This window comes from Thamnophis elegans, chromosome 5 (assembly GCF_009769535.1).
Source record: "Thamnophis elegans isolate rThaEle1 chromosome 5, rThaEle1.pri, whole genome shotgun sequence".
Classification (NCBI taxonomy): domain Eukaryota; kingdom Metazoa; phylum Chordata; class Lepidosauria; order Squamata; family Colubridae; genus Thamnophis; species Thamnophis elegans.
Window position 1 is genome coordinate 13,877,891 of NC_045545.1, and position 22,101 is coordinate 13,899,991.

A 22,101-nucleotide genomic window follows, 5' to 3' on the forward strand; every position below is an offset into this window, starting at 1 on the left:
TTCTTGTAAGATTTGCTTGGCTTTCACTCCTCCGCCTTGTATAATAAATCTTTTGAGACTGAAGCATGGAGTGAATTTTACTCCTTTCTGCATGAGTTCCCTTACAGATCAGATTTTTTTTTTAAATCACAGAAGAGTTTGGGGAGTAGTGAAAATATTAAGTCTTTTAAAGAGACGAACGAGCAAAAGAAACTGAGGTACGTGTCTAGCCTTGGCACTAAAACCAATGATATAAATGGGCATAAATCAGTGGTGGGTTTCAAATTTTTTTAGAACCTCTTCTGTAGGTGTGGCCTGCTTTGTGGGAGCGGCTTGCTGGCCATGTGACCGGGTGGGAGTGGCTTGTCAGCCATGTGACTGGGTGGGAGTGGCCAACTTGTAAAATGTGGTGAAACTCACTTAACAATGCTCTTGCTTAGCAACCAAAATGTTGGCTCAGAAACTCCGGCATTTGAAGCATGCAAGTCTTAAAGCTGTCAAGTTACAAGACCCTTGCATCCTTAACCCTTTAGAAACGCCCCCCAGGGGTGTTCAAACTTGACAGCTTTAAGACTTTGGACTTCAACTCCCAGAATTCCTCCTCCAGTCATGTTGGCTCAGGAACTCTGGCATTGAAGTGTGCAAGTCTTAAAACTGTCAAGTTACAAGACACTTGCACCCCTAACCCTTTAGAAAAAAAAACCAGGGGTGTTCAAACTTGACAGCTTTAAGACTTGTGGACTTCAACTCCCAGAATTCCTCCTCTCGCTCTTCATCTTGATGATGTGCGGACGGGCGGGGGGAGGGAGCTGGAACCGGTTCTAAATGGCACTGTAGATTTGTGGAACCTCTTCTATAGAAGAGGTTAGAACTGGCAGGAACCCACCCCTGACATAAATGCAAAGAGATATTCTGAAGTCATGACCTTGAAATTGCAATGTGTTCGGTAGTGCCTAAGCTCAGTGTTGAATATCTACTACATTGGGATAATAGCAATAGCACTTAAATTTATATACCGCTTCACAGTGCTTTACAGTCCTCTTTAAGCGGTTTACAGAGTCAGCATTTTGCTCCCAACAATCTGGGTCCTCATTTTACCCATCTGGGAAGGATGAAAGGCTGAGTCAGCCTTGAGCCTGCACTATAACAGATCTTTTTTTTTTCTTTTGTTCTTCAAAATCAAGGCCTAACTGAACTATTCCTGAATTAATCAGGATATCCCTCTATTTAAGGGATCTATTGATTTTGCCCTTAGCACCAAACACTTTCCTGATCTGGATATTCTGTCCTTCTCCCTCTCTGTTCTGTTCTGTTCTGTTTCTTGAATAACAAGAATTGGTGGAAAGTGAGAAAGATATGGAGCAGCACGGTTCACTTTTGGAATAAACAAGACGTGAAATAAATGGCGTTGCATAATTTTATAATAGGTTGTAAACAGGCTGTTTAAGATTACATTTCAGGTTACCTTTACACTGCAAGAATCACTTAGGTAAGATAGATGGTGTGGAAATGTGATAAACAACAAATGAATAAAATATGACATGTAACGTATATTTCACAATGTATTGTGGGGTTCCATACCTTGGGTTCCCTAGCATTAATATCAGTGGTGGGATTCAAATAATTTACCAACCAGTTCTCTGCCCTAATGACCAGCTGGGTAGGCGGGGCTCAGTGGTCATGTGATCATGTGGGCGTGGCCAAGTCAACGTCACTCAGGTCGATGGGCACTTCGCCTTAGTTGTTACAATGGTAATAAGGGTTAACCGGAGAGGCAGTTTCTGTAAGCAGGGCAATAAAGATTAGGCTAGAAACAACCCCAGAATGTTTCCTTCCTGCCTTCCTTTACAGGATTAGCCCTGTAAAGTGGAAAAAAACAAAAGATTTCTTCCAACAACCGGTTCTCCAAACTGCTTAGAAAGTTACCAACCGGTTCTCCCGAATAGGTGCGAACTGGCTGAATCCCACCACTGATTAATATATATTCATAAACCTGTCATTCTGACATAACTATTTCCTTATATGTAGGGCTGTGAGTTTTCTGAGATCTACCCACCTTCTCCAAATTCTCACTCCTGATCCCCCCTTGCAAAATAATAACTGGAAGCACATATCTTGCATTATGCTTTGAGTCTCAGTTCTAGCATCCAATCATCACAGAGACTTTATTTATATTTCATTTCCTTTTTGTTGTAAATGTAGCTACTGAGCTCAGCATAGTTATATGTCTTGTCACAATTTCAAAACATTTTTTCTCCAGGTTTATTCTTAAACAATTCCTGCCAAATTAGACTTGCAACAAAAAATAAGCATTACGGGATATACGGGTCAGCAGAGTTCCTGGCCTTTGAAAGGAAGCAGGCTGTCTTCTATATTTAGAATAAAAATAACTGCAAGAAGCTGCTTGTAAATATGCCAAAACTACTAAAACTGTCTGTACTGTGAACAGGGCACGCTGTATTTGGAAGGGGTGGGATTAAGGCTGGATATGTAGCAGGGGTGGGTTTCTCGCCCCGTTCCAACCGGTTTGGTTGGAATGGGGCTGGTGGCGTCCTCGTGCACATGTGCAGCGCACGCATGCGTACTAGCGTCTGTTCGATGCTCCAGCTGCTCCTGGAGGATCGTGCAGGCGCTGTATGCATCCTGCGCATGCGTGGAAGCGCAGAACTCGTCAAAACTGGGTAAGGAGCGCGGGCGGGCGGGTGGGCCCTTCGCCGTTCCCGGAAGTTACTTACTTCTGGATTTGCCGACCAACCGGTTAGCGGGGACCGCCGCGAACCGGTTGAAACCCACCCCTGATATGTAGTCAGGAGAATAAATTGAATGCAGTGAAAATGAGTTACTTAGGAAATACGTGTGATACCGCAAGAAAGTACAAGGTGATAAAAGAATGAGTGATGAATGAATGTAGATTGAATAGTGGGTTAATCAATGTTAAAGAAATGTGTTAATGTTTGGCCACATTAAAAAAAACAGTAAATAAAAGAAATACATACATTGGTTGAGAGAAAGTGGAAAACTGAGAAAGTCATAGTAGGATACAGTTGAAAAATCCTGAAAAAGAGAGAGATGGGACATTTAAAGAACAAAAGGCTTTACATGAGTTAATTTAAGAATTTGCGAAAAAAAGATGGTTTGTGAAGAATTGAAACAGATAAAATAAATGAAGTTGGTGTAAACTGAATTTATATATTGTTTCCTTTTCTTACATTATGGCTTGCTTGACATAATATTTATTGCTTTTTTCACCTTGTCTAAAGTTGCTTAGCTTGAAAGAGAACAACACGATGAGTATACTATTATCACAAGATAGATATCAGGACTCACTTTAGTTTTTTATGAAAACCCATATTCTCAATATTTAGACACAATCCAATACTTTCTTTAAAAAAAAATTCTACAAATCTATCTTCTGAGGAAATTAAGCTAGGTTATTTCAAACTTGATTTGCTGCCCCCCCCCCTGCTTCTAATTTAATTCAGTCCTGAATTGCAGAAATTTGTTTGGGTGGAAGTGACATGATTATTTCTAAATAAATAGTGATGCGTTGTTTTTCTTTAAATGATGCCTTGTTCTTCCCTGATTTGTACCCAAAATAATCTGAAATCCTTACATGGTAAGAAGGATAACTTTTTATTTCATTCTTTTGCTTTTGGCCAAATGTAAAATGAGAAAGGGCAATCAATACAAAGAGAATGCATCTTGCTTTTGCCTGGAAAACATTTTTTTCTGTAATTAATTCCATATCGGATTTCCACTTTTTTAAAATAAGTGATCACTTAATCAATCTCTCTACTATTTCTTGTATAACTATATATCTATTGAAACAAACAGCAATATTTTGCTCTCATCCATGACTCTTTTAGCATTCTGTTGTATAGCCACCCATAAATCCAAAGAGGCACTCTATTCTGGTTAGCTGAGAGTAAGAGAGAGCTTACCCATAGGGAAAAAAATTGCCTTAGAGATTGGAGTGGTTAGTTGCTGCAATGTGGTCTACATGGGGCTGCCCTTGAAGAGTATTCGGCGACTTCAGCTGGTCCAGAATGCAGCCGCGCGAGCGATCGTGGGTGCACCTCGTTTCACCCACGTAACACCTATCCTCCGCGAGCTGCACTGGCTGCCTGTTGATCTCCGGGTGCGCTTCAAGGTGCTAGTTGTCACCTACAAAGCCCTTCATGGTATTGGATCTGGGTACTTGAGAGACCGCCTACTGCCAATTACCTCCACTAGGCCAATAAGATCCCATAGATTAGGCCTCCTCCGAATTCCATCAGCCGGTCAATGTCGACTGGCAACTACCCGGAGGAGAGCCTTCTTGGTGGCTGCTCCGACCCTCTGGAACGAACTCCCCGTGGAGATTCGTACCCTCACCACCCTCCAGACCTTCCGCGTAGCCCTTAAAACCTGGCTGTCCCGACAGGCCTGGGGCTAAAGACTTAAACCCCACCCGAATAGTATGACTGTTGCACTTTTTAACAATGTATTGTCTTCATGTATGTAACTTGTTTTGTCCTTCCCTCCCCCTGAATTGTGAGCCGCCCTGAGTCCCCTCAGGGAAAAGGGCAGCATACAAATAAAGTAAAATCCAAAATCCAGTTGCTGAGTTAGCAGAGTTAGAGTCTTTAGAAACGGAACAGATTTTTGGGGAAAGGGATAAGAGGTGGTTTAGCATCTGTCTCACAAAGGATGTAGACAGTACTGCATGTGGATTCCCCCCCCCACACCCACACCCACTGGTTGATGTAATGATAGCTGGTGATTCTGAGATAGGATGGGAATGTTAACACTTCTGGATAGTTAGTTCAAGGAGAATGTGAAATTTCCTGAAGTGAAGCCTGGACAATTTGGAAAAAAGTGCCGAAGCAAAGGTGGAACAAATCAACCCATGCAGAGGGTCTCCACTGAGGTCAAGATCTACCGTGTTTCCCCGAAAATAAGACAGGGTCTTATTTGCTTTTGACCTCCCTGAAATAACCACTTGGCCTTATTTTCGGGGAGGTCTCATTATTTTTGAGGTGCAATAGTCGAGTGTGGTCATCTCAAGGTTGCTTCTGTGCTGCAATATTTTCGGGGTGGGCTTATTTTGGGGAGAGGGCTTATTTTAGCACATGCATTCAAAAGCCTGATTGGGCTTCATTATCCGGGGAGGTCTTATTTTTGGGAAAACAGGGTACCAGTCAGAGATTTAAGTGATTGCTTCCCTGATAGAGAATGCTGGTCAATATAATTTGTTCACGTGTTTTCCTCTGCATTTATATATATCCTCCGCGAGCTGCACTGGCTACCTATTGGTCTCCGGATACGCTTCAGGGTGCTAATTATTACTTATAAAGCCCTACATGGTATTGGACCTGGGTACTTGAGAGACCGCCTTCTGCCGATTACCTCCCACAGACCCATTCGATCCCACAGATTAGGCCTCCTCCGTATTCCATCTGCCAGCCAATGTCGGCCGGCGACTACTCGGAGGAGGGCCTTCTCTGTGGCTGCCCCGGCCCTTTGGAATGAGCTCCCCGTGGAGATTCGGACCCTCTCCACCCTTCAGGCCTTCCGGACGGCCGTGAAGACCTGGCTGTCCCAGCAAGCCTGGGGTTGAGTTCCCTCCCCCCTACTCGAATTTGCTGTGTCTGTTGTGCTTTTAAACTGTTTGTATTGTTTGTTTGTCTTTGTCTCACTTTTTGTAATTTCCCCTCCCTTGGCTTTGTTCAGCCGCCCTGAGTCCCTTCGGGGAATTGAATAAAATCCAAATAAGGGAGACAATAGAAGATTTGAGGCTTATATGGTTGTACAAAGCTCTTGCTCAAATAGAAAATACAAAACTATTTTGTTTATTGTATTAACAAAATAGGGGGGGGCGGAAATCCCAACTCGTGCCAGGTATGTTATGTTCGGTATCAGCTCCCGTGAACTGATTAGAAATGTTGGGTTATGTGTCAAAAAAGTCAGGAGGCAGCTCCAATTGAGCAACTGAAGTCATGCCCCTTTTGTTTATGTATTGTGTTGTCACATGCATATCCAAAGGGGCAGGTTTGACACTATGATTGTGGGTGCCATGATGACTTTTTAAAAAAAACTCCTTGGTTGCTGCAGCAACCCATGAAGACCAATGACTAGAGGTTTTCGTCTGCAGAATTGCCTATCATGAGCCTATGTTCAACTCCTTGATTATTCTAACTGTTCTTTTCAACTCTCTTCTCTCTCTTTGGGGGAGCAAAAGGGAATTTGGATCCACTATCAGAACTCAATAATTCAGATCTTACCAAGTTTATACCCGGATCAGAATATGTAATGCAATCTGCTCTATTCCCTTTCAAGAAATTATGACTATCAATCAGAGGTTGTATTCACCCGGTTTTCTCTGGTTTGGGCGAACCGGTAGCGACAGCTGCGGGAGACTCCACTCTCCTGCCCCGATGTAATGCGCAAGCGTGACCCGTCAAAACAGCGGAGGACAAAATCGCGCTCGACGAAAGCGCGCATTTGACGTCATCACAGCGCGACGAAAAAAATTAAAAATTGAAATAAAATTAAAATTAAAGCAAGCCGATTCACATAAAGGTAAGGGTTAGGGTTAGGTTTAGGGTTAGGGTTAGGGTTAGGTTAAGGGTTAGGGTTAGGTTTAGAGCGTTAGGGTTACGTTTAGCGTTAGGTTAAGGGTTAGCGTTAGGTTTAGCGTTAGGTTAAGGGTTACGTTTAGGGTTAGATTTAGGGTTAGGTTAAGGGTTAGGTTTAGGGTTAGGTTTAGGGTTAGGTTTGGGGGGGTTAGGGTAAGGTTTTCGCTTTATTTTTACATTTTTCGATCACAGCGCGATGTTTTCGTCGCGCTGTGATGACGTCAAATGCGCTCTTTCGTCGAGCGTGATTTTGTCCTCCGCGGTTTTGTGGTGGAACCATGCGCAAGCACTGCACATGTGCAGAAGGCAGTGTGCATGCACAGATATGGCGCGCGCTCACATTTGCGAACTGGTAGGGAAAGTAAGTGAATCACACCACTGCTATCAATGAATGGAGCCTGACTATAAATTGTGGTAAAATTTCCAGTAGAGTTAATTCTGATTCTATTGCTTTTTTCCAAATATATTTACTATTTCTTGCACTTGCATTCTAATCCAACAAGTGCAGCAAATAGGTTTACTTCTCCTGATTTCCTCGTGTTTCTTGATTTCTTATTTCCCATTTATTATCTGTTGCTTGATAACCAAAATGCATTATATAAATTTATCTGTATATTCATTTTAAAATATTTTAAAATATAGTAATACAAAGTTTGCCTTTTACTTGGCTGTGAATGTGTTATTTTACATTCTTAAAACTTATTGTTACACAGGAATGTTCTTAGCTCATCAGTACTTCAAGTGTCTTGGCATTAGAACATCTCTACTGAAGATTAATTACCCTTTGAGATGCTTCAGGTTTTCAACTTGCTCAGTATGTATTCAGTCTCTTCATAGATTTCATAATTGCACAAACCTTTTTTGTTACATTTACTATTGAATCACTAATGGAAGTTGTCCTGCACTGCGTAACTTGAATTTCTTAAAAAAAACAAAAAAACCTTTCCTTACTTACAAATATTTTCCATATCAGAAACATAATAACTTCAGTTTCTCATCTCATTTGTAGAAAGTGCAAAGAGATGGAGGCTGTAGTGTAATATGTAAAAACCATGGGAAAACTGGACAAAAATGGAAAAATAGATTTGGCCTTTCTGATCTTTTAAGCAGGAACAGAAGGCAGCTTCTTTTAGATGGTTAGAATCAACAACCAAAAAAGAAAAAAGAGAGAGAAAAAAGAAGGGGAGTAACAAAGCATTTGATTGAGCATAGCAAAGAAACCTTTTCTGCATTTTTCTTTAATGTTTCTGAGGCTCTATTTAGATGTGCACTTGAGGTTCCCACAGGTCTCTCTTTAAATGCAAAACAGTATTTATTAGACTAGTGATTGACACTGCTGGCTATTCATACAAGGCTCTTCTCAACCACTCCATGAGCAATTCAAGAAGGTACAGCTGGCATAGATGTTCTTGCGGATATCTCTGATGCAATTACTTTGAAACCTTTAAAACAAATCAAATTGGCCTCAGTGTGTATATGTGTCTTATTGTCACTTTTATATTGGAATCAAAGACTCTAGTGCTGTTCTGTCAAGCAGCCTCCATGTACTTCTCTTAAGATATTATTCTCTACATTTGGCATTCTGGTTACATAGTTTGTTTTAATATTTTTTTTGGAGGAACTGTTAGAATAATTATTAGTATCCTGGTATTATAATAAATAGTTTTAATGCTTTTGCTTGGTTTATAATTTACTCGATGCCAAAATTCTTAATAATATTGAAAAGATTGAGAGAGAAAGAGCTAGAATAACAAGGTTCCCCCCCCCCCACATATTCTCTCATTTATTCAGAATTTCTTGGTTCATTTGGGTTGTATAACCAGAGGAGTTCTGTACTTAGATTGACCATGAGCCAAACAAAGAAATTTAGCAGGGTTATATTTTATAATGTTGCTGTACATAGATACCGGTAGATGCATGATTCCCATTGTGCTATTCCATTTTGTAGTCATAAATAGTAAGGCAAAAATATTAAAGGTATACCATATTTAAAAAAAAATGTTATAATTGCTAGCATCCAGAAAAAAATGCTATGAGATGTTAAAATGCATTAAAATGTAAAAATATGTTTAATAATCCATGATACATGTTTAGATTGTTTAAGGAGTTCTGTAACGATGTAAACAAGTGTATTGGTTGACAATGTAAATGTAAATATAATTTTGTATGCATATTAGGACAATGCAGTGCTAGCCAAATATCTGTGTTTTTCAACAAATATTAGATGGAATGATGCAATGAAGCATATTAATCTAAACTTAATATATCAAACACCAAGGTAGTAGTGTTTGACAGAGAAAGTGAACAGTTACAAATTATGCATAAAAGGTGACATTTAGAACAAGTGCATAGTATACCTTGGTAGAATTTGTATTAAAGTTGGAGAAATGGATGGAGGTTATAGTCTGTTGTAATGAATAAACACTTATTCAGAGAAATGAACATGTGTATTTGTTATTTGGGAAGTTTGTTGTATCAGGTGAAAGACAAAAAGTAATTGAATGGAGTCATGAAGTATGTGTGATAAAATAAAAATAGTCAGATCAAGTACAAATGAATGCTACAGGAATTTGGACTGGATATACAAGCATTTGATCAGTATGAAGGAAGCACTCTTGAAGTGGTTTAGCCATATAAAGACAATGAATGGGTCAAGATGAAGGGGGGGAGGGGAAGGAGAAAATTGTGGTTAGATTAAACTTGGTAGAAGAGAAAAGTGAGAAATTAGAAGAATAAAGGCAATGAATTGTTGTATCAATGCGCTGGAATCAAGGATAGTTTACAAGTAGTCTTCATTTAGTGACTGCCTTGTTTAGTGACTCCTGCCAGTTATGCTGGAAGTTATTGTCGTGATGGAAAAGTGTTGTGGCCCAGCAGGTGCCGTTGGAGCTGCCACCAGACTCCGACAGCGAGGGGCCCTCTGAGTCAGTTCTGGAGGATGTGGAGGACCCTGGACAGGGTTCTGACTCTGAACAGGGCACCTGAGCCTTGGACCAGTGGGGAGGAGACAAGGGAGAGTGAGCCGGAGGCCAGCAGTGAGTTGTTCCTGGATGCACGCCATCAAACTAGGTGTCAGGAACAATTATGGATTTACAGGAGGTGATTGTACTCAGCTGGTGGTCATTAGGCTCCTCTCCAGACTATAAAAAGCTACTTGTGCACACGGCCCTTTTTGCAGAAGTCAACACAGGATTGAATGTCGGAGGACAGTACTATGAGCTTGGCAGGGGCTGGATTGCTGCCAAGCCTTATCTGTGTTTATTGCTGCCTGAGTTTGTCTGAGTTACTGCCAAGGTCTTTATCTGTTTGCTCTGCTTGGCTTTCGTCCACTGAGGTTTTGGTGTCTTGCTATTAAAGTACATTCCAGTTAAGCTTGTCTCGGCATTCGTTACTGGATGGAGGAGGGGGTCAGAACAGAAAAGTAACTTTATGACCAATCCTCACGTTTATGACCATTCTTTAGTCATTCACCCTTTTGCAAATGATTCTTAAAATTCTCCTTCAAAATCACTTTTGTGTTTGTTCTTTCTCTTTTAAACTTACCTACTCCTTGTTTTCTTTGACTGCTTTCTCTGTAACTTTCTGCCTATAGAGATATATTTACAGTATTTTCTCATCCTCTTTTTTTTTGTAGCAATCTTTACATGCATTTTTTTCTGATCTGCAGCTTCTTTCTCTTCAACGTCCTCCTCATATTTCTCCCGAGTAATTCTGTTCGAAGCAGCTTCCCCGTTCTTTTTCCTTACACCCAGTTTCCATTCATTTGGGTCTAGTACTTTTTCATACAGGATGTATCTACTTTTCATTCTTCAATGTTAAGTGAAATTCATTTTAAATAAGGAAATAATTATAGTTTATGCTGTTTCGTAAGTGGAGATCAGACGTAGAGGGAAATATAAAAGGAGAGGTGGCACAAATTAAAATACCATCTAATAATATGCTCTCTTTTGTCTCTAACAAAAGGTCTTTTGTCTCTGATATTTTTATTTATTTTTTGCTGCTAGGCCATGAACTTCAAGCACAAAAACGCTAAACGTATTGAAGGGCTTGATAGCAATGTGTGGTAAGTAATCATGAATGGAAGCATGAATTTAATCAAAAATCAAACCTGAAAACATTACATTTTCTGAAGAGGTGTGTAGGGTAACTAAGTTTTCATCGGAAAATTCATCTGAGGGTGGCGCAATGGTTAGAGTGGACTGCAGGAATACTTCTGCTGATCACTGGCTGTCAGCAATTTGGCAGATCGAATCTCGCCAGCTCAAGATTGACTCAGCCTTCCAACCTTCCGAGGTCGGTAAAATGAGGACCCAGATTGTTGGGGGCAATACGCTGACTCTGTAAACCACTTAGAGCGGGCTGTAAAGCACTGTGAAGCGGTATATAAGTCTAAGTGCTATTTCTGTCTTCATTTGTTCCTTCAATATCACTTTGATTGCAAAAATCAGTGTGATTTTTTGATTTGTATCATAAGGAGATAAATTTCTAAATAATGATTAAACAGCATAGTGCTGTTAAAGAGTTCAGCTACAGAAATCAGCTGAAAAGTTGGCAGTTTTCATCTCAGGACATTTTTTCATCTTTTTTAAAGTTCTCAGGAGTTGGCATTTTTCCTGATTTTATCTTTATTGAATTCTATTCACATAGTTGCGTTAAATACCATATTTTTTGGAGTATAAGACGCACCGGTGTATAAGACACAGCAAGATTTCAAAGAGGTAAGTAAGAAAAAAAAGTTTTTGTCTTCCCAGGAGCCCTGTGCAAGCTTCAGCAGGGCTGGGAGAAGCCAAAAATGCTCCCATTTTTGTGAAAAATGGACCAAAAACGGGCTGTTTTTTTGCAAAAACAGAGACGTTTTTGACTTCCCCCACCTGTGCTGAGGCCTGCAGAATTCTGCTGAGGGCTGGAGGAAGGCAAAAACGCCCAGTTTTTTGCCCGTTTTTAGCAAAAATGGGATGCAGGTGCAGGGCTTGGGAAGACAAAAATGGCTGTATTCGGTGTATAAGACGCACCAACATTTCCACGCTCTTTTAGGGGGAGGGGGAAAGGTGCGTCTTATACTCCAAAAATATGGTAATAGCAGAAGTTAAGCAAAAAAATTACTGGTGATGCCTAAAGATTAATTTAGTGTACAATTAGAGGTAAGCATAAATGTATGGCCAAGAATATTTCATTATTCAATTATAGAAGATTGTTAGGAATAAATATATGGGTAAGGGATTGAATAAGGCATGAATTTATATTTTTTTTCAGGCTACATAACCTGGTATTGAAACAATAAACAAACAAATATATACATAAATAAATATCCTTTGTTTCTGGAGGTTTGAACCTCCTATACTTTATAGTTTAAAAACTACCCAAAGCAGGATTGTTCCAATAGGTACCGTTATTTAGGAAGATTTTTTTTTTTGCACAACATGTTTTCGGCTTTGCAATTTAGTATTCTAAAATGTAATAGATGACTACCAGCTTGCCTGATTTCAAAAAAGGATTGGACCAATTCATGATTGTCATGGGGACCAATGGCTATTAATCTTGATGACAGTGGGACTGCCTCTGAAAGCATTTCAGGGGAAAATAGTGAGGTTTCTGGTGCAGTTGGTTGGCCACGATGTCACTTAATTTGCTCTAGTTTGAAAGGATGTTGCAAATTTGAAACAGATTGCTAAACCTTGTGGGAGGTATTCTGGTGCTCTTCTGATCATTTCAAAAATATCCCAAGTTTGAAATTGATTTTTTTTAGGGAGGAAGGCAATTCTGAGCACAAATATTTCCAAATAGCAATAGCAATAGCAGTTAGTCTTACATACCGCTTCATAGGGCTTTCAGCCCGCTCTAAGCAGTTTACAGAGTCAGCATATCGCCCCCACAGTCTGGGTCCTTACTTCACCCACCTCGGAAGGATGGAAGGCTGATTCAACCTTGAGCCGGTGAGATTAGAACCGCTGAACTGCAGATAACAGTCAGCTGAAGTGGCCTGCAGTACTGCACCCTAACCACTGCGCCACCTCAGCTCAAAATCATCCAAACAGCATTGGATATGCTTCCAGTAAAGCTAGAACAGTTGTTTCAGGCTGTTACAGACTATTAAAATAAAACAATTGAATTTGAAAAAAAATGTGCACGGTTGCTATTTTTGTGTTATGATTTCCACAGAATTGGAGCTATTCTTTCTTGGGATTTAATAGGATTGAAATAATTTCTGTGTTCCCTAGGGTGGAATTTACAAAAGTTGCTGCAGATCCCACTATTGTTAACCTTGGACAAGGACTTCCAGATATATCTCCTCCTAACTATGTAAAAGAGGAATTGGCAAAAGCATCATCGGTGGATAGGCTGAACCAGTACACCCGGGGGTTTGTGAGTGCATTACATGCCTGGCTCTCTTTAAATACCTTGCTTTGAATGAATAGCCTAGCCTAAATGTTTCTCAGCTTGTTTATTTATATTTCTCACTTTTTACCTATTATCTACTAATATTTTTAATATTAATTAAAGATTAAGATTAATCACATTACCTACTAAGACTGTATCACTATTATTCTTCTCTTCTTTCCCAGTACCTATCTCTTCCCATTTATGACTATAACCATGTTTCTTGTATCTTTAACATTTATATTGTTTTATTTGTTTCCTAATATAATTTGATTGCTTTATTAGTAACCTATGATTATCATTAAGTGTTGTATCTTATGATTGTTGATGAATGTATTCTATTTTATTTTTCTTATGTACACCAAGGGTAGTCAACCTTTTTATACCTTCCGCCCACTTTTGTATCTCTGTTAGTAGTAAAATTTTCTAACCGCCCTCTGGTTCCACAGTAATGGTGATTATAAAGTAGGGAAGTCAATTAAATTTAAAAAAAGGAAAGTGCTTCAGTATCAGACTAAACCTCTACCGCCCACCATGAAAGCTGGAACGCCCACAAGTGGGTGGTAGGGACCAGGTTGACTACCACTGATGTACACTGAGAACATATGCACCAAAGGCAAATTCCTTGTGTGTCCAATCACACTTGGTCAATAAAGAATTCTGTTCTGTTCTGTTCTGTTCTATTCTATTCTATTCTATTCTACATTCTTATTCTGAATAGAAATACAAGATTGTGTTCTTTGGTTGGTCTTTGCCACTGAAATTAGTGTTTATGCAAATGCAATTAATTCCCATTTCATCCATTTGTACAACCTATTTAATACATTAAACTAAACTAGTGTGGATTTCCCAGAATTTCTCAGAGCACATTGATATATTATTGTCCTATTTGATGATGATGATGATAAACCAACAAGATTTGCATGACTCAATACATTCATATAATTAAATTAAAATGTTTATATAAATAGAGAAACGTTTTGATGGAATTTCCTTATGTTAGTTCATTGAACTTAACACTTCCCATCTTTTACAAAAATATATTCGGATATTTAGCACAAACAAAGCCCTGATACAATTATTAAGACCTAATATTCTAAGGAAGAGGTTGAAAGCAATGTGGTGGCCTAGTGGTGAAGATTCTTGTCTTTTGGAAGGTTGAGAATTCAATCCTAGGTAGCGGCAGATGTTTCTTTCCTAAAGTGCAAAGGAAAAATATTTACTGCCAACTCCGCATAGGCATCAGAAAGGGCATCCAGCCAGTAAATGCTCAGTTCCATCCAGTTGCCCCGATTCTAGGAACTGCAGGTTTGTAAAAAGGACGTTATTCTAAACCACAGGTTCACAAATTTTCTTGATTCAGAGAACCCTGAGTGTTTCAGTAATTTTTTTTGTGGTACCCTTCCGCCAAAACACTCCCCAAACCCCCAGTTTTGCAAATGGATGTAGCAAAAATTTAAAATATCCCATGACACACCTATGGGTTTGTTGTGGTGCCCTGGGGCATTACACAATTTGGAAACTCTTACAACTCTGGCTGTAAGTAATAAGTTAGTAATAAGTAATCTATCTACTTACGTTTTGAACTAATGCATGCGTCACTCACACATAGCTGACATTTTTCTGTGTTTCTTATTAACTAGTTCTCTCTCTCTCTCTTTAAAAAAATGTACTCAGGGTCATCCATCATTGGTGAAAGTCCTGTCTCAAGTGTATGGAAAAGTTTGCAGAGAACAGATTGATCCACACACGGATATTCTGGTGACAGTAGGGGCATATGGATCCCTGTTTAGTGCAATACAGGGACTTATTGAAGCAGATGATGAAGTAAGTCTTTGCAATAATTCCTGCTATAAAATAACTGGTTCATATATTTTTGTTTTTATTAAAAACCAATGTTGAAATTAAATGCAATTTCTCAAATGATTCCTTAATTATTTTAAGTAGATATTTTTATCCTGCCTTTGTTACTTTATAAGCAACTCAGGGTAGTAAGCCTACATAATACTTCTTCCTCCTATTTTCCCCACAACAACAACAACCCTGTGAAGTGACTTGAGTTGAGAGAGAGGGAGGGAGGGAGGGAGGGAGAGGGAGGGAGGGAGAGAGAGAGAGATTGGTGCTAAATTACCCAGTTAGCTGTCATGCCTAAGGCGGGACTAGAATTCACAGTCTCCTGGTTTTTAGGCCAATACCTTAACCACTACTTCAAACTGGCTCTTTTGACGGGTAGAAATCTGGCTTGGGTTAAAGAGGATTTCCCATTCTACTAAACAACCCCCTCCCCCCCCCCGCGTCTGCTTTTCAAAAATGGTTCTGTAGCTGTAGCTTTATCTGCAGGCTAATGCATATACATTTTGCAGTCAGCTGTTACCTTGGCCTTAAAATAATGCTTTTTGCTTTCAAAAATATAAAATTAAAGAGAGTTTAAAAAGAGATTATAATAAAGCTACATTCTATCATGGATTTTCTAGCAGTCTACAAAAGCTTTAAACCCATAGTAAAATTTATTTCATGATGTTTAAAAATTGGATGTGGATTTCTTTAAATTTGAGATAAGATTTCACCTTCTTATTGTCTTTTGCTTGGAATGATATGAGACTATGAGTAATAAGAGTTTTCTTTCAGCTCTTGTAAAATTAGGAACAGGATTGATTAAAAAATTAGGATATTTAAGTAATTTCACTCAGGGGAAATCTGACAATGAAATCACGGCTTTTTATACACATGCCATATTCTGTCACACACATATTCTCTCTTTTCACTGTTCAGTTCTGTTGTCTCTGTTCGATACAGTCAGTCCTCAGCCTGCAACTATTCATTTAACAACTGTTTAAAGTTACAATGGCACTGAAAAAACAGACTTATCAACAATCCAGTTACGTAATGACCATTGCAGCATCCCCGTAGTCACATGATCAAAATTTAGGCCCTTGGCAACCAGCATGTATTTACAATGGTTGCTGCATTCCTAGGTCATGTGATCACCATTTGCAGCCTTCCCAGATGGCTTCCGACAACCAAAATCAATGGGGAAGCCAGATACCCTTAATGACCTCATTATTCACTAAAGAATTGCAGGGATTCACTTAAAAATGGTGGCAAAAAGGTAATTTCATTTCATTTCATTTCATTTTATTGGTTTGTATGCCGCCTACTCTCGGAAGACTCAGAGCGGCTTACAGGTAAAAAGGGAAGGGGGGACATAAAAAATAAAAAAACAACATTAAAAATTCAACAACATTCATAATTTAGGATGGGGGCTGGATAAATCAACAGCCCCAGGCCTGCCGGAACAGCCAGGTCTTGATTGCTTTGCGGAAGGCCAGAAGGGTAGTAAGGGTCCGGATCTCAACGGGGAGATCGTTCCATAGGGCCGGAGCAGCTACAGAGAAGGCCCTCCCCCGTAATGTAATAAAATCAGGTGCAGCTCACTTAATAACTGCCTTGCTTACCAGTGAAAATTCTGGTTGTGGTTATAAGTCAAGAACTACCTGTATCTCCAATTCCTTCCATTTATCTCCAGCACATGCAATGCAGACATCACCTCTTGATCTGTTGTTTTCTTTTTCTTTCCATACGTCTCATTTTGTAGGAGAAGAAATGGCAGAGTGAAAAGAGGGATCAACCTAGAATCCCTTTGTAGCCAGTAACTACTAAATCTAGTTCCCATTTGAGTGCCGTTGAACCGCCTCTCAGGGGAGGGTTGCTGCTGGCGTTGCTGCCAGTTTGATTTGCGCGGATCAGACGCGTGATGTGCGTGCATTCACAGTTGTCTGTAAATTGTTCTGCGTATGCACAGAACATGAAAATATGACTAAAAAAAGAAGCTGGCAGCGGTGACCCGGGAACTGGTTTGGAGACATGGCCAGTCTGCCGCTTCTACTAGTTTGGCGATCCAGTCCCAATTTCCACTACCGGTTCGCCCAAATCAATGCGAACTGGTAACAACCCACCTCTGGCTTATCTAGCCAGGTGCTTACTGTTAGTTGAGAAGATTAGTTGAGCCGAGGTGGCGCAGTGGTTAGGGTGCAGTACTGCAGGCCACTTCAGCTGACTGTTATCTGCAGTTCAGCGGTTCTAATCTCACAGGCTCAAGGTTGACTCAGCCTTCCATCCTTCCGAGGTGGGTGAAATGAGGACCCAGACTGTGGGGGTGATATGCTGACTCTGTAAACCGCTTAGAGAGGGCTGAAAGCCCTATGAAGCGGTATATAAGTCTAACTGCTATTGCTATTGCTATTCCTTTGCATAAGGTTTAGGATTAAATCAACTGAATTGAACCTTCATATTTAGACCTGATCTTTCATAACATATTCTTTCTAAATTTGGAATAGCTATGGCATTTTACAAGAAGAAACACTGAGAAAATCTGTTATTTAAGATAGCATTAGGGTGGGCTGCTATGGGTTCGCCAGGTTTCGCTAATATTATGGCCGGTTCGGAGAACCTCAAAATCCCACCCTTGGCTGGCCCCTCCCACCTCACCCCTCCTCTCCCACACCTCCCAGGAGTCTCCTCATGGCCCGTTTTGGATGCGAGGTAACTGCAGGGCGCACGTGGAGGCTCGGTGAGTGGGAAAAAATGGGCCTCCTGGAAGGCCTCCGGAACCTGGGGGAGGTAGTTTTCGTCTTCCCACAGGCTGGAGGAAGGGCTCCAGACCCTGGGGAAGGTGAAAATACCCCACCCCCCACCCCCTGTGGTGCATGAGGCTGACTAGGTCATGCCCACTGTGGTCACGCCCACCTAGCAAACGGGCAAAGAACCCGTTGCTGAAATTTTTGAAGCCCATCCCTGGATAGCATCCCTCTTTGCTGCCCCCAAAACACTTTGCTTTAATACAGGAAATGTTTACAAATGTGTACAGTTATCATTAAGTCAGACTGAATACTGCTTTTGACATTAGAAAAAAATAGCTCACTTTTTAACCCCTTATTCATGTAGCTTATCTTTGTTTTAGGTAATAATAATTGAACCCTTCTATGACTGTTACGAGCCCATGGTGAGGATGGCAGGAGCCACACCTGTTTTTATACCTTTGAGAAATGTGAGTAGTGTGGTTTTGGTGACAAGAAAACGAAAATTAAGAGAAACCTCTGAACTGTCTTTAAAGCTTTGTGGGAAGAAAAGAAAGGAGGGATGAATATCCAGAGCTTGCCTAATTCATTCCTACATTTTGAATACCTGGTGTGATAGCAACTATTCTTCACATTTCTTTACCTAAAACATAAGAAATTAAGAAAATATTTCCTTCAGCATTAATTAAAAATCAATAGTAGGACTATTGTATCCTTAATTCTGTACCCCTACCTATTTTAATATTAATGGTTTCTCTCATCCATCTCTCTCTCCTTCTCTCTCCTTCTCTCTCTCTCTCTCTCTCTCTCTCTCTCTCTCTCTCTCTCTCTCTCTCTCTCTCTCTCTCTCTCTCTCTCTCTCCACACACACACACAAACAAACAAACACACACACACACAGAATATGCAACTCTTGAGTTTTCCTTAGTAAAGGAATGGTGTAGTTTAGTGTACAAAATAAAAAATAAGATATATGACCTGGTTCTGGTCATGGGAATAGGAGTAAAAGAGGGAAATACGGAGATAAAGCGCATGTGTGGTAATACAAGGAGTCAGGAATCAAATGATTGCTGCTTTGATTATAAATTGCTTACAATATATGTACATTTGAGTGCAAGTGAAAAGTTAGGCAATCTGTGGTTCAGATCCCAGTGAGCTGTTCTTTCCCGTGGCACGACAAAACCGCGCTAGTCAAAATCGTGGTGATAAAATCGCGGCGCTAAAGCCGCGACGTCATCACCGTGCGTCATCACCGCCGCGGCAACAGAAGGGCGCTTTAAAATGGCGCTGCGGCAGAAAGCCGACTTCAATTAAGGTAAGAGTTAGGATTAGGTTTAGGGGTTTGTTTTAGGGTTTGTTTTAGGGTTAGGTTTAGGGTTAGGTTTAGGGTTAGGTTTAGGGTTAGGTTTAGGGTTAGGTTTAGGGTTAGGTTTAGCGTTACGTTTAGGGTTAGGTTTAGGTTTAGGTTTAGCGTTACGTTTAGGGTTAGGTTTAGGGTAAGGTTTAGGGTACTGAGTGCTTGGGAATGTGCGATTTTGCCCTCCGCGCTTATGTCATCGCGGTAGGGTCGCATTTTTCCTTAGCGCTTAGAACGGCGCGAATTAGTCTTCGCGCTTATGTCTCCGCGGATAAGGGCTTCGCGGATTTGTGGTGGAACCGTTCTTTCCAATGTGGATGATAAGTATCTGAACCTGCGGGAGGCATATAATTGACAATTGAGCAAAACATGAGTAAAATTTTCAGTGTCTGGGGCCACATGTGCAAGTCCTCTCATGATATGTCGAGCGATGGATGTGCCCCCTTTTGCCATGGAATCCATCAACTCAAATCTCGCTCTGTAATAGGCCCTTCTTAAAAAATTGTGTCAAACTAATTGACAGGCATTTTTTCAGTAAAGTTAAAAAAATTAACAGTTTTTACCCTTATGAACCTCTTTCATATTTGCTCCCTTTTTTTACTTTGTTTTTCCCCAAGACAATATGTTCAGTGTGAGGGAATGAGAGAGAGAGACACACACAGAGAGATACACACACAGAGAGAGACAGACACACAGAGAGGGAGAGATCTAATTATTTATCATCCATTTGGTTTTATTTGTTGAGTCTTGATAACAATGAAATCTATCAGTTTAGGAGGTTTGGCACTTGACAGTCCTAGCAGTTAATAAAATATGTTCTGTTTTATTCCAGAAATCTGTGAATGGAGAAGTTGCTTCTAGTGGTGACTGGATCTTGGATCCAACTGAGCTTGCAAATAAATTTAATTCCAAGACCAAAGCTATTATATTGAATACACCTCACAATCCCATAGGAAAGGTAAGCATCCTGTTTTGAAGTTTCTCACTCACTCATTCACTCACTCACTCTCTCAGTATATATTGAATACATTTCTCTCTTTTCATTTTAGGTCTATACAAAAGAAGAGCTCCAGATAATTGCTGATCTCTGTATTAAGTATGATACACTGTGCATCAGTGATGAGGTGTATGAATGGATAGTTTATACAGGAAATAAGCATATTAAAATAGGTACTAAAATTTAAAATGGTATAAATGGTACATGATGAGAAATCTAAATACACATTTTGGTTACCGCTTCTAAGAAATAGATTTTATCTAATTTTACTACGTAGTAGTTTTTTGAAAAACTATCAGTAAAAAGCTTATTTTTAAAAATATTAAATATTTTGAATTTAGCTGTTGAACAAAAAGGAAACATGTTTATATCTCCTTATATTTTGTTCTTCAGAGTGAGATGGGGCAACATATAAATTTAATGAATGAAAAAATGGATGATTAAATAAATAAATATTTGAGAATATGGCTGTACTCATAGGTAATGCTAAGCCTATGTCCTTTAACCGGGATGTGTTAAACAAGGTATAATGGTCGGATTTACTATGATAAATCATATTGGATGGATTCGCATATAATTCTAAACCGAAAATTAACTGTTTTTGTTTTAGAATTATATACAAAAGGACCTAGGGCTATGGAAAGGGTCTAGACCAGTGTTTCTCAACCTTGGCGACTTTAAGTCATGTGGACTTTAAGTCCTGTGGACTTCAACTCCCAGAATTCCCCAGCCAGCGAGAGCTTAAAGTCGCCAAGGTTGAGAAACACTGGTCTAGACTCTAGGACAACTCTTTGCGGCCGACTCACCTTGGTCCGCTCACCATGGCAACTTGCTGCGGGACAATTGAACACAGGATAACTCAAGAGAGGGACAAGTGAATTGCAGCAGGTCTTGTCTTGCTTTAGATTTGAACCTTCTCAAGTTAGAAGTCCCTCAAGGCTGGGGTGAGCTGCTTGTCCCTTTCTTGAGTGATTCCACATTAAATTGTCCTGTTGTGAGTTGTCCTGGGGTGAGTTAGCTGAGGGGAGATAACCGCGACGAGATGGCCTGGGAGAGTTGGCTGGGGCGAGTTGTCCCATTCTGCCCCCCCACCTTATTTAATGAAATATTGCCTGTTAATTATAATATTTTTTAAAAAGGCAAAAAGGCACACACATTTAGCTTTAGAAAATAATGTTGAAGTTGAAGAATATTAAGTATCTGACTTAAAGTAAGTCATATACCCTGTTTCCTCGAAAATAAGCCCTCCCTGGATAATAAGCCCAATCAGGCTTTTGAGCGCATGTGCTAAAATAAGCCCTCCCCTGATAATAAGCCCTCCCCTAAAATATTTACATGCATGCACAGCTGGTCCCTGCCATTTCCTGGGGGTGGGGGGGATGAGAGAACAGAGACAGAACTTCCGGCCCTCTCTGGATCAGCTGATCCACAGACCATGGGCGAGGTTAAAGGGCCTCCTACACCTCAAAAATAATAAGGCTTCCCCCAAAATAAGGCCAAGCCTTATTTTCAAAAGAATATAAGACCCTGTCTTATTTTTGGGGAAACAGTAATTCAATGCAATTTTATTGTTATTATATATGTAAATGTTACATAATTCAATTAAAGAATTTTTCAAGCTTGAGTTGAGCTCCTGAGGGTGATTACATTCATACATCAACATGGTTTTCTTTGCAGATATGCAGCAGGGTCTTGTCTCGTTGCCTTCTTCAAAGTTTTCCCAATCTAGTTTGCAGCTTTTTGGTGATGTCTTTTCCAGGTAGTAATCAAATTTGACCCTGTGTAGTTTCCGAGCCCAGACAAACTCATCCAAACATTATTTGACATGATCAAATTATGCTATTTGATATGTTTGAATTGTTGTGATGAATTACTCTTTGGCTTCCCCAAAGGTAACTGAATATTTTAACTCCTAATTTTCTTCCCGCTGGCAGAGCCCCAAAACTTATAGTTGCAAAATGATTACTGTATGACATTCTGCTCTTAGATAGTGATTTATTGCTAGTACTTTAAACTCCATCAGTTCTAATTAGATATACATTCACCCAGTAGGTGGGATGAAGTGATTTTCAAGGTTGGATTTATTTGCTATCAGAAAAAGATATCCATCTGGTGATTTTTACAACATATGTTTCAGAGCTTACAGTTTTTGGAGACTCATTTTTCATTCTACTTTGGATGAAATTCTATTTATTT

General features: G+C 39.9%; 1 protein-coding gene across 2 annotated transcripts in view; it reads left to right on the top strand.

Moving 5' to 3' along the window:
- KYAT3 (kynurenine aminotransferase 3) overlaps positions 1-22,101 on the top strand; it is a 29,967-nt gene that overhangs the window by 389 nt on the left and 7,477 nt on the right. The window contains exons 2-8 of one of the 2 annotated variants that reach the window (XM_032218326.1): positions 7,310-7,410; positions 10,601-10,659; positions 12,815-12,959; positions 14,652-14,801; positions 17,935-18,021; positions 19,741-19,866; positions 19,958-20,078. In XM_032218326.1, the coding sequence (XP_032074217.1) occupies positions 7,312-7,410; positions 10,601-10,659; positions 12,815-12,959; positions 14,652-14,801; positions 17,935-18,021; positions 19,741-19,866; positions 19,958-20,078 (787 nt within the window). In that variant the 5' untranslated portion in view covers positions 7,310-7,311. The remainder of the gene's footprint in view (positions 1-7,309; positions 7,411-10,600; positions 10,660-12,814; positions 12,960-14,651; positions 14,802-17,934; positions 18,022-19,740; positions 19,867-19,957; positions 20,079-22,101) is intronic. The other variant, XM_032218327.1, reaches the window with a different exon arrangement.